The 13,425-nt window shown below is 32.3% G+C and overlaps 1 protein-coding gene across 4 annotated transcripts in view; it reads left to right on the forward strand.

The window, feature by feature from the left end:
- The window catches only part of BRINP3 (BMP/retinoic acid inducible neural specific 3), a 385,674-nt gene that overhangs the window by 316,887 nt on the left and 55,362 nt on the right, over positions 1-13,425 (forward strand). For all 4 annotated transcript variants that reach the window (XM_003820588.7, XM_008974031.6, XM_008974030.5 and 1 more), the window contains one exon: positions 5,476-5,698. In XM_003820588.7, the coding sequence (XP_003820636.1) occupies positions 5,476-5,698 (223 nt within the window). The remainder of the gene's footprint in view (positions 1-5,475; positions 5,699-13,425) is intronic.

Here is a 13,425-nt window from a genome sequence, read left to right on the forward strand (position 1 = left end):
CCAGTGAGGGACAGATTAATTGGCTTGATGTATTGAAATGCTTTAATATAAAACATGATGCATCTTTCAGAGAAAAATAAAATAAAATAGTGAGAAACAGCATACCTTATTTCTGGCAGCTACTAAGGAATTAGAATCTGTTTCTGATTTATACCCTTGTGTACCCAACACTTTGTAGCCTCATAAAATTGTCCAGTTCACAAGCTATTGAACAGGCTTGCCATTTACTTTATAGTATTTTGTCAATTTCCGTATAAACTCTATACCCATGGCTTATAGAATGGTTTGAATAGACTTACATTGATGTGTGGCTACTCAAAGTCATATCAGTGATTTACTGTAGATATTGGGAAATTTCAAAACCAATACAAATCATTGAAATAGTCCCTTAGAACCGTTAGGAGAAAAAAAGTTTGCAAAAGTAAAAAATCTACCAGTTCTACTAAGGGTTATAGCGTGGGTCAAAATTTGTGTATTAGTAGTGCTCCCTGGAGGAGCAGGTGCCATTTCAGCCCTTGGTAACTTTCTGTTATTCAGGACACTGCCTGGAATTTCTCTGTCTCAACTTTTCTTGCCGTGAGTCTTTCTTCTCACTCACATTCCCACTTCTTTCATATCTTGCCAATTTTGTATCTTACTGACTTAAAGATAGTATTTCTGTAGTGTCGAGGTTTTTGATTAACTTATTTGCTAGAATTTTTTTTTTTTGCCACTGAAAATCAGAAGACAAAGGAACTCATATTCCAGGAAAATGTGGTTCTCAAGAAACAAGAAATAGCTTTATTAGAGGGTGTTCTGGTTGAGCAATAACATTGAAAACATAGTTTCATATTTATTTGTCAGCTTTGGAATTAGTACTTAGTATTGCGTCTAAACCAACTGTAGACTAAACAACAGCAAAACACACACACACACACACAAAAAAAAAAAAAAAAAAAAAACAGCCAATGAAACAGAGCATACTTGCTATGTGTTCATGTATGGAAAGCCCCAAAGTTTTGCATTTAGTGTGAGAAAGTAATACTTTTTTTTTTTTTAGTTTATTGCTTACAAAAAAATTGTGTTACTAGAATTTGTTATGAGCACGTATTATTTTCCAAGAAATCCTATGTTCACAAACATAAGTAGAAGAAATGGATTTAAAGTAATTGAATTGGTAATATAAAATCAGAAATGATCATTTTTTGTGTGTAAAAACAAATGTTTGCATGGATTCTTTATATATATATCAGACATATGTTTTTTTCTATTTCTCTTTTTATTTTATGTGCCCTGTGATCATCCTTTATGTATTTTGTTAGATATTATGTATTTTTCTATCATTGTACTGAAACTGTTGCTATGCTTTCATAATAAATTTATTATCCATATTGCATTGTCATTTCTACTGAAATACTTGAATTATACCAATATATACTTTGATTTAAAAAAACACACACATAAAATGTGAGCCAGTAGAGTTTTACCTCATGTTAACAAGTAATTAAATAATGTCATTTTATTTAAATGTCTGAAGTCAGGCACTGTAGGTCATACCTGAAACTCCAGTGTTTTGGGTCGATGAGATGGGAGGATTGCTTGAGCCTGTACAATATGGTAAGACCCCATGTCTACAAAAAAAAAAAAGAGATAAAAGATAAAACATTAGCTAGGCATGTAATCCTACCTGCTGGAGTGGACGAGGCCAGAGAATTGCGTAAGCCCAAGAGCTCAAGGTTACAATGAGCTATGATCATGCCACCCTACTTCAGCCTGGGCAATAGAGTGAAACCTTGTCTCTAAAAAATAATAAATAAAAAATCAATGTCTGAAACAGAAGATATGTACTTGGTGTATTGATAATTCTGTAGTATTGTGCTTATATTTTATATGTATTCACAATATTAATATAAATTGTAATATAATTAGCACAATAATATGAATTAATAACAATCATAAAAGCAAGCACAAGTTTCCTCTTTCAATACTCCCTATCCATAGTCCTGCTTACCAATGACAGCAGCTTCTGTTTTGAGTTATTTTAGTTGATTTATAACTCAAGAAATTATTTACAAATAATGAAAAACTGATTAATGTTTTACATAATTCAGTAAGTAAATTATATACCCTCAAAACTCTAGAAAACTTAGAATGCTTTAGAATATCTTTGAAAATATATTCTAAAGCAGTTCTGAATAGAGGTTCTGAACATTTGAAAGTACACAATTAACTGCATTGGTCAAAGTTTTTTTATGTTTATTAGTAAGGGCAAAAATTCCAATCGGGGGTATGTATCTGAGTCTGATTCTTTAACATCCCCAAAATTTTCAGTTCCCCACTCTCATCAGTTTAATTCAATTGCAAAGCATGGAAATAAACGCCAAAGACATAAATACATAAGATAATTGAATATAGTGGTGTTAATAAAACTTTTTGCTAACAGAATTATGAAACCAAGTCTTACCTGTGTTTTGCATATAAAATTGCTCCAATAAAATCTGCATGAAGGATTACTGGGATAAATAATTGAATTAATATTTATAGCTATTAGTTTCAAAATTAGCTAATTAGTTATCAAGTGTTAACTAGATTTTCTATTGACGGAAAAAGGATAAAGGCACAACAAACCTTGTTTAACTATTTTCAAAATTACTCAATTTTTAATGGAGAAGTAGTAGTAGTCCAGAGAGTTAACATCATGCCTCATTATTCATCTATAATTTATTAGAAAGTTGTCACCCAGTCTAATTCTATTTATTTCCACAGAATTCATTAATATAATACATTTCACTACGTATTATTATTTGCTTCATGTGAAAAGTTTTAAGAAGACTGTGACTGACTATAAATTCCTGCCAGCTTAGATGATGTTTATTCCCATTATTATTGTTTTTGCAGTTGGTTACTTTGTTTCTCCATCGTCCTCAAAATTATGCCATGAAAAGTACTCACTTGATACATACTTAACACAGAGATATTTGTAGAATAAAATCTCTCTAATTACCAATATTTTAGATTAACTTTTTCTGGGTAATTTTTATTTGGTATTGATTTGTTTTCTTTTACAGGCTTATTTATGTATCCCCAAAAGTATGGCTGTTGTGTATTTTCCACTTTAAAAGCAAATAGTACTTTATTTTTTACATAGCTTTGGTAATTCCTATAAGATAAAATGTTATCTGGCATCCCTAACAATTGTGTTTTATTTCTGTAGTTATGTAAATTGTTGATTTATATTATAATTCTAATGCATCATTCAAATTTTATTTCTGTATTCTATAAATATAAATTTTACTAATTGCCAACAATAAAAGAAAAGATATCCACAGGAATATTTCCGGGGGTCTTCTAAGTAGAGTGAATTTCAGATACCGAAGATGTTAGTTTTAACATCTGAAAATATTGCACATCATTAGTCATTTTTTAAAATAAAAAGACAGGTTTATTCATATTTGTTGTCATAGATTGAAACATCTGTATGTTCTGTGCACGACAGGTGTTCAGTAAATGTTTTGGGTGACAGTGGTGACTCTTAATGATTTCATAATGAAGTAATTATTCAAGTGTCATATTAAAACCCTATTTCTTAGAAATTACATACTGGCAATTTTCAGCTGCCATACATTGTTATACTCACTTTAGTTCAGTTAAAATGTATTTAAAAATACTCCTTATCTTCAATAAAATTTATGAATTTAAATCCCTTCCCAATACTATTATAACAAACAATGAACATAATTAAACTATGTATGCCTACAATACAATAAAGGATTTTCAAAACTATTCAAGTAAAGATGACAATGAAATGAGTAATTAGTTTTGAAAATAGTGGCATCTGCTATGTAAATAATCCAAGAAATGCTTTCCAATTTCCATGCATTAACTCTTTATTCAAAAGAGGGAATTTAACAAAAGACACAAATGGGACCAAATAAAATATAGGATATGATCAAATTGGAATTATAGGCCAGGCAGAGTGGCTCTACTCCTGTAATCCCAGCACTTTGGGAGGCAGAGATGGGGTTTCACCTTGTTGGTCAGCTAAAAAATTACAAAAAAGTAGCTGGGCCTGGTGGCACACACTGTAATCACAGCTACTCGGGAGGCTGAGGCAGGAGAATTGCTTGAACCCAGGATGTGGAGGTTGCAGTGAACCGAGATGGCACCTTTGCACTCTAGCCTGGGTAACGAGCAAAACCCCATAACAAAAAAAAAAAATGCATCTATTATTTAAACTCTGCTTACTTAAAAAATAGTTTGAAGCATATTGGACAGATACGCCCTATAAAATGTTTTCTCTTTTCTTTTTTCTGTAAAAAGTACTGTTACCTTGCTTAGTTTTCCTTCTTTTTTCAGATAAAAGTCTATTCCTTCAATGCCAGAAAGATGCCAGAACTCTGTACTTATTTGATCTAGGAAAAATAAACCCAATGTTCATGAATATAATTCACTGTGAATTGTTAAAAAGTTGCATTTCCCAGCATTGATATTTCGTTAAAGGGAAGTCATACAATGTATTTTTCCTTTTGTGTCTGGTTTATTTCACTGAGTGTAATATCTTAAAGGTCTGTCTATGCTGTAGCATGTGTCAGAACTTTATTCATTGTTATGGCTGAATAATATTCTATTGTATGTATATAATACATTTTGTATATGCTCATATTTGTTGATTAACAGTCTAGTTGTTTCTACCTTTAGAAAATTATTTCAACTATCTTTTGTGTTCAGATATTTATTAGCTCTTCTTTATTATTATTTATTTTAGTGTAGCATCAACTTTTATTCCTAATGTTGGTTAAACGAGACAGTTGAAAAGACAGCACAATTATTGACTCAAAAACAAAAGCCAATATTTCAGCTTTAAATTCTTTTCGGTATTTTTTTAGCATGTACTCATGTTTTAAATGGTTAGTCATAACAAATTAGAATATAGTCAGTTACAAAGAGGGTTAAAAATAAGATCGGTTATAATTAGGGTGCATAGTTTAATATTATAATTTTATATTTAAAAAGGTTTTTGTTTTTCTTTAAAAACTGATACAATTATTTGGTTTCATATATTTTCTATTCTGAGTTAATAAAAATTTCTGAAAAGGTTTTTAAATATACAAAGGATTATTAATACCATTGCCAAAAATGAAAGTCAGATTAATGATTATGTATTGAAGAAAGTTTACTGAAAGACGTTTAAAAGAAGCACACAGAAAAATTAAGTTAAACTTTCTGCTTCAACTATTTGCTTTAGCACAAATTATTTTAGTTTTCTTCTTTCATGAAAGTTCTATTTTAAAGGGAACAGCAAAGAAGATAATTCTAAAGCATCTAAAAACCCCATCTTCTATTAATTTGCTACTCACAAATGAGGCACTGTATTTATTTGTTCTTAATTTGACATATATGTGTATATGTATTTGTTCTTAATATTGATATACGTGTTTGTGAAAAACAAAAAATAATTGTTTCATAATTAAAGTGTTGAATTTTGACATTTTTCAGATGAATTCAAGTTATTTATGAAAAGGCTACCTATGAATTATTTCCTCAACACATCTACTATAATGCATTTGTGGACAATGGATTCTAATTTTCAGCGCCGTTATGAACAACTGGAGAACAGCATGAAACAACTTTTCCTAAAGGCGCAGAAAATTGTACACAAGCTTTTTAGCCTTAGCAAGAGGTGTCATAAACAACCACTCATCAGCCTGCCAAGACAAAGGTAAGACATTTGTGGTAATGTAAGCAATTAAGTTTATTGGCAAAAAAGTGAGTTCTATTTATTTTTCTGAATGCAGGTGTGTTAATATATAAATCATGATCTAATTTATACTATTAGAGATAATTTGAAAACAATATATTAAGTCTCAAATAATAAATTATAGTTATTTTTCAAAGTAATAGTACAATGAGAAAAATATATACTAGCACTTATTTCTTTTTTCTTTTCTTATCAAAATGAAGAAATCATTCTAATTTATTATGTGTTGTGGCCAACTAATAATTGCATTACAGTGAGCAGAAAAGCGCAAAGCCCTATGGTTACATTGTGAGCCTAGGAAACAAACAGGATGAGAAATTAAAATTCCTCAATACATAATTTTCAAATAAAATAATTCAAGATGTATTTTCTATAACCAGTGTATAGAAAACCACAAACCTAATTCTACAAAAACTTCTGAAAATTACTATGAAAGCTTCTAAAATTTAATCGGAATGATGACAACAATTAAATTATTTGCGTCTGAACTGACTTGGGGAAGCAGTGTTTGAATTTCCTGCTTTAGGATGTACTGACAAGTGAGTGTAATAAAAAGTTGTATTTATCTATTTGAGGTCAGTTTGAAAACAAAAAGCTACGGGAAAATACAGGACACTATCACAAGAAATATATATTTGTATCAGTATATCTTACATAAAATGCTTGAATTTTGACTTGGTGCTTAAATCATTAAGATGAGAACTCTGTAATTATAGATTTCTTTTGCTGGAAAAAAAACCCTGAAGGTTAGTACATAATTTTAAACATCCATTTAAAAAGAAAACATTGGATTGTTTTTGTTTGGTTGGTTGGTTTTACAATTTATTGGTGTCTAGTATAAAAAAAAAAACTATGCAACCATCATAATCTAAGGTGAGGTCATTTTCATTGCCTCAAAAAGGAATGGATTACCAATTAGCAGTCACTCCTCATAAACCTTCACCCAGTCCAAGGCTGTTTCTCTCTATAAATTTGTCTAATCTACTATTTGTCTCTATAGATTTGCCTATTTTGGACATTTTCTGTAAATGGGATCGTACAATATATGGCCTTTTGTGACTAGCTTCTTTCACTTAGCAAACTGCTTTCAGTTTCTTCTATGTTGTAGCATCAGTAGTATGGGTATACCACATATTGTTTATTCGTTCATCACTTGATGAAGATTTGGCTTGTTGTACTTCTAAGCTATTATGAATAATGCTTCTATAAACATTCATGTACACTTTTGTATGTGGACATATGTTTCAATTTTCTTGGGTATATACCAAAGTGGAGAAATGCTGAGTCATGAGACAACTGTATTTAACATTTTGAGAAGCTACCAAACTGTTTTTCACAGTGGCTGCACCATTTTATATTTTCACCAGTCACAAATGACAACTCCAATCTCTCCACGTTATCTTCAACACTTGTGATTTTGTATCAATTTGGTTATAGCCATCGAAGTGAATATGAAATAATATCTTTTGGTTTTGATTTAAATTTCCCTAATGACTAACAATATTGAACATCTTTTCATGTGCTTTGAACATCTTTTCATGTTCATTGTATATCTTTTATGGAAAAATGTCTATTCAAATCCTTCACAGATTTCAATATTTTTTTGAAAGTGAGCATTGAGTTGTAAGAGGACTTCATATGTTCTGATTGCAAGTTCCCTATCAGTTGTATGATATACAAATAATTACTTATATTCTTTAAGGTGTCTTTTCAGTTTCCTAGGCAGTCCTTTCTCTTTTCTTTCTCTCTCTCTCTCTCTCTCTCTCTCTCTCTCCCCCCCCCTCCCTGTGGTCAGTTTAGCTAAAAGTTTTTCAACCTCATTTTCATTTTTCACTAACTTTTAGTTTTCTTGATAATCCTTATTATTTTTTTTCATTTTTAGTTTATTTTTCATACCAATTCTATTATTTTTTCCTCTTTGCTGTGTGTTTAATGTCATTTTCTTTTTCTGGTTTCTTGGAATAAAAACTTAAGTTATTAATTTGAGAATTTTCACCTTTTGGGAATAAAACATTCTTTTTAATTTTTCAACTTTTATTTTAGATTCAGGTGGTAAATGTACACATTTGTTTTATAGGTATATTGCATGATGCTGAGGTTTGAGGTATGATTGATCCCGTCACCCAGGTAGTGAGCATAGTACCCAGTGGTTTTCAATAATTGGCCCCCTCACTTTCTTTCCACTCTAATAGTCTCTAGTGTCTACTTTAGCATGTTTATGTCCATAAGTACCGAATGTTTAGTTCTTGTATTAGTCCATTTTTATGCTGCAGATAAAGACATATTTGAGACTGGGAAGAAAAAGAGGTTTAATGGACTTACAGTTCCACATGGCTGGTGGAGGCCTCACAATCATGGCAGAAGACAAGGAGGAGCAAGTCACATCTTACATGAATGGCAGCAGGCAAAGAGAGAACTTGTGCAGGGAAACTCCCATTTTTAAAACTATCAAATCTCATGAGACTTATTCACTATCACAAGAACAGCATGGGAAAGACCTGCCCCATGATTCAATTACCTCCCACGGGGTCCCTTCCACAACATGTGGTAATTCAAGATGAGATTTGGGTGGGAACACAGCCAAACTATATCAGTTCCCACTTATAAATAAGTACACACATTAATTGGCTTTCTATTCTTGCATTAACTCACTTAGGATAATGGCCTCAAGCTGCATTCATGTTACTGCAAAGGACGTGATTTTATTTTTTATGGCTATGTAGTATTCCATGGTATGTATGTACCATATTTTTTTATCCAGTCCACCATTGTTGGAAACCTAGGTTGATTCCTTGTTATTGCTTTCATCTTTTTAAATACAGTCATTCACATCAATAAAGCTTCCTCTAAGCACTGCTATAAATCATTATTTTATGCATCTCATAAGTTTTCTTATTTCCTCCACAAATAAGATATTTAATATGTCTTTTTGTGTACTCCCAGGGAACATTCCATGCCTGGAAAATGTGGCTGGGTGAAGATCTTGTTATTTGATTATAATGAGCCTTATGCTTTATATATGTAGGTTAAAAGCAATTTGAAAACCATGAAATACATTATTTTACCCAAAATAGAAAGTGCAAGAAGATGAGGTGAATTAGGAAGCAAATTGATGAGTCTGGTTATAAAGACATTGACTTTAGAGTTCTTTTTAACTAGTACGTCTAGAGCTGGATATGTATGTCTGAAGCTCAGGGAAGATTTGGACAATCTCAGGGAATCCAATCTCAAGGAACAGCAATCATTGGTTCACAGGAATCCATGAAATCTGAATCCAGCTGACATTTGAACAACACGAGTTTGAACTGCGTGGGTCCAGTTATATGCAGATTTCTCACAATCAAAAAGATTTTCACACAACCTTTTCCATCACCAAGTTCCTCATCCTCAACCTGGTGGATGAAAAATATAGTATTTATGGGATGCGAAACCCATGCATAAGGAGGGCTGACTTTTGTATCCTCAGATTCTGCAAGGCTTACTGTGGGTCTTGAGTATGTGTTAATTTTTTTTTTAATATCGGAGGGATGGAGGAATTCCTGGAACCAATCTTCTTGGGATACTGAGGGAAGACTGTATTATCAGAAAGTGCAGATATATGTGAGGTGAGTGAAAAAACAGAAACTGCAATTGAGCAGATACTAGAGTAAAATATATCATGGAAGCCACATTAATTTCTAGTAAAAATAAATGAATTATAAGTTGACATACAAAAATGCTATACAAGTTCAAGTTTTGTAATGAAAATGTGGGAAGCTGAAATCCCAGTTCAAACTGGGAGCGTCCAACACAAATATGTAGAATAAAATAGAAGTGTAATATTTGCATTAGAATTCAACATAGTAGAGATAAATCTTTGTTTTCCAAAACTTCTAAATTAAATAAGTCAAATATTGCCACAGAATTTTCTTGACTTTCTTTTTTTAATTTAGCATAATTCCTAAGTTGACTATTAGTCACCACACACACAAAAACAATGCAGACTTCTTGCTAGATAAATTTGTTTATTGAAGTTTGATATTTTCCATCCCCGTTTTTCTTTTACTGCCAATGTAACATTTTGTTTCTATCTCTCTTTCTTTTTCCATTTTAAAAGAATAATATGAAATGACATCAGGAAAACAAAAAAAAATATGTACTGGATTCTAGGAGGGTAGAATATGGTAGAGTGTAAACTGAACATTGGGTATTTGTAAGTTACATTTTCAGAAATTTTTGAAGAAGACTTAGATAAGCCATACCAGTAATTCGCTTTCATTACAAATTATATTTTTTTCTTGCCTTTATGGAATTGTTCTCAGTCATTCCCTTGAACTTTTCTCTCAATTTATGATCTGCTAAGATCTTGAAAAATAAGCAAAAACAAACAAGACCTTCAAAGTACATCTCCACCAATAAGATATTTTCACATTTCCTATATAATGACAGATAGATTAAAGTTACTCTGTATAGTGTATAGTTCTTCCTTTTCAATAAAGCTTGACATTCAGATTAATCTCACCATTTTTGCTCTGAGGAATTCATGCGACATAAAAATCATTTTTCTTACTTGAGTAAACTCTAAAGCCTGTGACAATTTGGTTTCCTTGAGGTAGTCAACTTTTGCTCCTATTCTAAAACTTTGCAGCTATGTAACAATGGCTTACTAATTTCATCACAAGATAGTGATTACAGCAATTGTATTGTCTGCTTCCACACTGCTATAAAGAACTGCCTGAGACTTGGTAATTTCTAAAGAAAAGAGGCTTAATTGACTCACAGTTCTTCCTGGCTGGGGAGACTGCAGGAAACTTAGAATCATGGAATAAGGCAAAGGGGAAGCAAGACACATCTTGCATGGCACCCAGAGGAGAGAGAGAGAAAGGAAGCTAGGGGGGAAGTGCTATACTTTTAAAACATCAGATCTTGTGAGAACTTACTCACTCAGGAGAACAGCACAGGGGAAACTGCCCCTAAAATTACCTCACACTAGGTCCCTCCCTAATGTGGGGATTATAATTCGAGGTGAGATTTGAGTAGGGGAACAGAGCCAAATTATGTCAGCAATTATTGAAAACTATCATAGTATAATTCCTAAAACGTAACTGAGCTATACTATGTTGTGCTGCCATTCACAGAGCAGCAAGGATCCATAGAAATACTACATTTCATGAAGTGTTGGTAAAAGTTTAGCAAACAACTCTTTAGGAAAAAGGAAAGCTTTGATGAACAATATTTAACAATTTTTGTTCACTACCACAGTCAATATCAATCTACCAATGTGATGTCACTGAACACAGAGTTGTGAATAGAAGTACACACTCAGATCTTCTGAGTCAGGACACACAGGCTGCAGCAAGCAATTAAAACAATTGAATATATTATTATTATGAAGTTATTCCTATTTTATTAACAAAATAAGGTGAGATGTAATGGAATATTTTAATGCCACAGAGAAAAATGAGTTGAAGTCTACCTATTCATTATATAAGAGCTATGTCATGCACTCCTATATATGCTCTTTCAACTTATATATGAAAATCTTCCAAATGCTGACATATTTCAGTAGGCAATAACAAAAGAACTTATTATTAATATCATCATTGGACTCATGAGAAAAGCCTTTACATTTTAGAAAGCTGTCAGTCTTCTAGTGGCAGATACAAGTTTTCCAAGTCTGTGTTGTTCACTTGAAGGCTTTATTGTTATCATTGCCATTAAATAAATCAGTTGTTTGTCCTGAAGCAACAGCCTCATTTTTTTTAAGTTTTGATAACAGATCCACCAAGTGTCCAAGTCTGAATAACCATCATTTTTCTGTCAAACTATGTCAAGTAAAAATGGTGTTCCATGAAAAACGTGGCTACCTCAGCCTGCAACTAAAATAATGGCAAAAGTTATTTTCCTCAAATCAACTATTATAGTGCTATCTGCAGCATAAGTCCTTTATGCAAGTGTCTTGTTTTGACATGCAGATTTATACTGAAGATTAAGATGCAGTAAACTTTCTTTTAAATGCTTCAAAATGAACATTTGTGAAAACATTTCTTTCTGTTTTACAAGTATGTATCAGTAAGGAATATATCCCCACTAGGAGAGCAGTTCGGTGGCACTAATTGGTTTGTAGTAAGCCTTCAGCAGTAGTTTACTCTCCATTGCTTTAGAACTGTCAGTGGAAGTGTCAAAACAATGCAAAAGAAAAATGTCTTATTTATTTCTATGAAAATAGTTTTGACTTTGTGCATCTTCTGATAGGATCTTGCCCTCTTTTCCCACCTTCCTCCCACCTACACCCAGGGCTATGTGGATCACTCTTTAGGATAGAGAATGCCTGAAATCAATTTCTTCTCCTCCTAAGTAGCTAATAGACAGAAGACAAACACTTCTTCCTTTGCATCTTCTCTTCCTTTACTAGTACAACCCTGAGTTTCATCTGAGCACATGCTGCATCATACCTGTGTACCTTCCTTGCACCTAAGGTGGATACATGTATATAAATGGGAGGAATGCATGAAACTTCTAAATTGGTTCTTAAGGGAAGAAGAATATGTGTCATCTTTTTTATCTCTTTCCCCTAGCTAAGATGAAAATGTGATGACTAGAACTAAAAATCGTAACTGAAGAAACTTGTGAAGAACTGTAGAACCCTGCATCTTTGAGGCCACCATATAAGTCATGGATTGTTTATGTTGTACTGTTATTTGAGAGGAATAAAATTCCATTTTGTATAAGTTACTGTTATTTGAGTTATATTACTAGAGCCAAACTTGCATCCCAACAAATAAAAGTACCTTACAGAATGGCCTCCAAATTATTTCTTTACTTATTCATTTTGTTGAGACAGAGTCTTACACTGTTGCTCAGGCTGGTGTGATCATACCTCACTGTGGCCTTGACATCCTGAGCTCAAGCGATCCTCCAACCTCAGTCTCCTGAGTAGCTGGGACTACAGGCATGAGCCACCATGGCTGACCCAAATTCTTTAATATTATAGAATCTATGATTTAGTTAAAAATTGCATTTATATATTAATGTGAGGGACTTTTGCTGAAAGCAATTTTATATGAAACTGTATGGAAATTAGGATATTAGTTTTTTCTTACACTTACATGTTATAAAATGATCTTTTATTATTTTATTTTATTTTTTAGTTTCAGGCACTCCAGGATGACTCACAAGCACATACTCAGTAATAATGAAGCAGTAAATTTACAAACCCTTACATTTATGTATTAAATGTTGTTATTGAGAAATGCAAATATGAAGTACCCAGTGCATGAAAGGTGCTTAGATAAGTATTTTCCATTTCAAAAACAGAAAACCCCTTTTCTTGTGTGTAGGTATTTTCTAATACACTCATAAATTTTCTGCAAAATGTCTTTCATGTGTTTCATACTCAAAATAAAATTGGCCGTAAAGATAATGGTCTAAATGCAAACAAACTGTTACTTAAGAAAGAATGTCTTAGTTGTCTGAATTCTGATTCAAGGGAGCCAAGATTAGCTTTTTGAGGACAACAGAAGATGAAGGAAAGAAAATTGTGCATGTACCCCACTGTTCTTGATTAGGATAATTTCTAAATAAGTTTCAAAGTAGGGAAAATTGTCCTATCACTTATGCTACGTATTTTCATCTAATTCTTGGTATAGCTTACATTTCAGCCACCATGGCTCTAAAATGGCCTTGGTTTTATATTTGCCATAATATTT

Source organism: Pan paniscus, chromosome 1 (genome assembly GCF_029289425.2).
Source record: "Pan paniscus chromosome 1, NHGRI_mPanPan1-v2.0_pri, whole genome shotgun sequence".
Taxonomy (NCBI): domain Eukaryota; kingdom Metazoa; phylum Chordata; class Mammalia; order Primates; family Hominidae; genus Pan; species Pan paniscus.